At 66.7% G+C, this 1356-nt stretch overlaps 1 protein-coding gene across 1 annotated transcript in view; it reads right to left on the reverse strand.

The window, feature by feature from the left end:
* EMH_0087090 (uncharacterized protein) overlaps positions 1–1196 on the reverse strand; it is a gene marked incomplete at both ends in the record, with an annotated part of 2332 nt that extends 1136 nt beyond the window's left edge. Inside the window, 2 exons of the mRNA XM_013501112.1 lie at positions 1–1137; positions 1179–1196. Coding sequence (XP_013356566.1) covers positions 1–1137; positions 1179–1196 — 1155 coding nt within the window. The remainder of the gene's footprint in view (positions 1138–1178) is intronic.
* Positions 1197–1356: the final 160 nt, after the last annotated feature.

Here is a 1356-nt window from a genome sequence, read left to right on the forward strand (position 1 = left end):
ACCAGGGGCCTCTGACGGATGCTCCTGACGGGGGCCCCTTTGGGGGCCCTGGGGGCCCCCCGTGGGGGCCCCCAGGGGAGATGAGGGTACACAGGAAGGGCCCCCAGGAGACGGGGAAGGCTCAGGGGCAGGGGGCCCCAAGGGGGGGCCCCCCCCTGCGTCTCCTCTTTCTCCTGTACCCTTCCACGGGGAGGAAGGGGGGCCCCCTGCTGGTTCACTGCTGCAGTGAGGAGACAAAGAACCGGCATTGGGCTCGCTTGGGGGCCCCCCCTCACCAGTACCCAGAGGCGAGGGGCTGTAAGACAAACCACTAGAAACAGAGGGGCCCCCAGAGGGGCCCCCAGGGGGCCCCGAGGCCCCAGGGGCCTCAGGGGTATCGGGGGGCCCCCTACGCTCTAACTGGGCATCTGACGCAGTTGATAGAGTGGAGGGGGCCCCTCCACAAGACCCTCCTTTAGGGGCCCCCTCAAGGGCCGCTTCAGGGGCCCCCTCAGCAGCCCGCTCAGGGGCCCCCTCAGGGCCTACTGCAGGGGGCCCCTCGGGGGCCCCCTCAGGGAATACCGCAGGGGGCCCCTCAGAGGCTACCGCAGGGGGCCCCTCGGGGGCTACAGCAGGGGGCCCCTCAGTGGATACAGCAGGGGGCCCCTCGGTGGCTACAGCAGGGGGCCCCTCAGGGGCCCCCTCAGCGGCCCCCTCAGGGGCTGCCTCATGCGAAGTGCCTAATGTAATCCGTGGGGGCCCCTCTGCGGGGACGGACGGTACTGTGGGTTGGGGGCCCCCCTGAGAAGCGGGTTGGGGGCCCCCCTGAGGACTGTATTGGGGGCCCCCCTGAGGACTGGCTTGGGGGCCCCCCTGAGGACTGGCTTCGGGGCCCCCCTGAGGACAGGCTTCGGGGCCCCCCTGAGGACTGGGTTGGGGGGCCCCCTGAGGACTGGGTTGGGGGCCCCCCTGCGGAGTCGGTTGGGGGCCCCCCTGCGGAGTGGGTTGGGGGCCCCCCCCGTCTTCTGTGTCTGAGGGGGGCCCCTCATTGATGAGGGAGAGGACGAGAGCCGCGGCGTGGGGGGTGAGGTCCGCATACACCTCATCTATGGAGGCTTTCTCCACTAGCTGGCAGTAATCTAGTAACAAAGATAACACCTGAAACACAAACCCTAAACCCTAAACCCTAAACCCTAAACCCTAAACCCTAGACACATGAACGCTCAATCGGTGAAGCGTACAGGGAAGAGATACCCTTGCTGCTAAACCCTAAACCCTCGATTATAAACCCTAAACCCTAAACCCTAAACCCTAAACCCTCACCTCAGCAGAAGCGTCTCTGTACCGCTGCAACGTCACTTTGTCTGCCTTCCAGTC

The sequence above is a fragment of the Eimeria mitis genome, genomic scaffold (assembly GCF_000499745.2).
Source record: "Eimeria mitis Houghton genomic scaffold, Emh_scaff6335, whole genome shotgun sequence".
NCBI lineage: Eukaryota > Apicomplexa > Conoidasida > Eucoccidiorida > Eimeriidae > Eimeria > Eimeria mitis.